The sequence below is a fragment of the Plasmodium gonderi genome, assembly GCF_002157705.1.
Source record: "Plasmodium gonderi DNA, contig: Pgo-contig_167, whole genome shotgun sequence".
Classification (NCBI taxonomy): domain Eukaryota; phylum Apicomplexa; class Aconoidasida; order Haemosporida; family Plasmodiidae; genus Plasmodium; species Plasmodium gonderi.
The window spans coordinates 33366-35241 of record NW_021629087.1 but is presented as its reverse complement, the minus strand read 5'-3'; the positions used below and the strand labels follow the sequence as shown (position 1 = coordinate 35241).

The 1876-nt window shown below is 23.9% G+C and overlaps 1 protein-coding gene across 1 annotated transcript; it reads right to left on the bottom strand.

The window, feature by feature from the left end:
• Positions 1-661: 661 nt before the first annotated feature.
• On the bottom strand, positions 662-1876 carry PGO_001620 (variable surface protein; the record flags this gene model as incomplete). Its single annotated transcript, XM_028690980.1, has 3 exons — positions 662-751; positions 878-1651; positions 1847-1876. The coding sequence occupies 3 exons, from the start codon at positions 1874-1876 to the stop codon at positions 662-664; spliced, it is 894 nt and encodes a 297-aa protein (XP_028546781.1).

Genomic DNA, 1876 nt, shown 5'->3' with positions numbered 1-1876 from the left:
AACATTACATGTTCTAGAATAAATTATGAAACCTGAATTCTAAATCTTTTAAGCCATTATAATATAAAATATGGTTCTTTAATACATAATTATAAAATGATTCATCTTTATTTAATATGGTATTCCAGTTTTTATAATTCCATTATTCTACATGAATGATTGTTTAACAATGTATTTATTTTATTATATTATTATATAATGTTCATCATTTTATTAGATATAAAATAATTTTACATTTCACTAATGCTGTTTTGGGAATATATTAATATACTAATTCTATTTATATTTTTTGTACGTTTTTTATTTTATTATTCCATAAAATTAAGGATTTTATATAATATTAATATTCCATATATTTATATAACAACATTATATAATGCAGATTACACTGAAATATTTACATATTGTTACTTTATTTACTGTTTTAAATCAAATAAATATAAGTGCTTTTTATTTATTTCCCTCTTCTTTAAAATATATATGTTTATATAATTATCATTTGTCTTACATTAGTATAGAAGCCACTTATTTTTTATCCATTTAATATATTACATAGTATCACTAATTATCCTAAATATATCTTACTAATAGTACTCTGAGGAATAAGCTATTTCATACTTCTTATCCACCGAATTTTTGTATGTCTTTTCAAATGAGTTCATTAAGTCATTAGGTCTTTTACTTTTTTTTTTTTAAGCATACACTTTAACGCCTTTACACCTAGTTGTAGAAGTGAACCATACCTAGTGTACTGATAATAAAGAAATACTATTTTTTGACTATATATAAAATATTTAAATTTAATGTTTTTATCATACGTATATGTATTATAATATTTGAATCAACTTTAATTTAATGTACTTAACTTATATATAACCTTATAAAGCACGAATACAATTGTTAACATTATAAATGGTAAAACAATCACTCCTGTTCCTTTGCCTGTCAAAGTGCTGTTCAATGCATTTGTAGTTGCTTCTTCCACTGTTCCTGTCAACGTATCGATCATTACTCCAGGACTTGTGGCTTTTTTTTTTCCATTTATTAATATGTCCGGATTTGGATATTGTATGGTTACAGGTACGACTGGCATAGGACATTCCCTATAATATTCCTTTTCAAATTTCTCAATTACTTTCATTAAACTTAAGTTACCACTAAAATCACAATTCCTTAATCTCCCAATATGTTCTTCGCATTTGTCTTTATAATGTTCACATGAATTACGATTTCTCTTCAATTCATTAAGAGTACGATATAGTTCATCCAAATAATAAAATACATCAGATAAAGCTTCTTCAATAATGCACATGTCCTTAACAACTTCCTTACATATATCTGGAACATTTATTAGCCGTGTACGTCTCTTCCATACATCCCTAAAAACATCGTAACAATTTTTATTATTAATGCAATTACCTTTACATTTTTTCACTAAATCTCTTAGTTTGTAATAGAAATATCTACAGTTTGCCTGAACATTAAAGTCTTTATTTGATTTATTTTGTTCTATATGATTTAAATAAAAACCTAGAGGTATACAAAATTTTTGTTGAAAATTCTGCTGCCAACATCCCTTAATCTGTATATTTATATAAAAATTATTACACACTGCAGAATAACCGCTATATAAGTGGTCACGGTGTGAATGCTAATTATATCAATTAAAAATATTTCTACAATTCGGATATATATCAGCAAAATCGAACTAAGAATGAATTTAAAAAAATATACAATTATATAAATTAAATTTTTAAATATATATTTTTTGCTTCGTTTTCAGTGATATATATATTTTTTTTAAGTTATGTAAAATTAATCGCAACTATAACAGTAGTATACATACATTATTTTTCTCACTTAAAACATCAGTCAT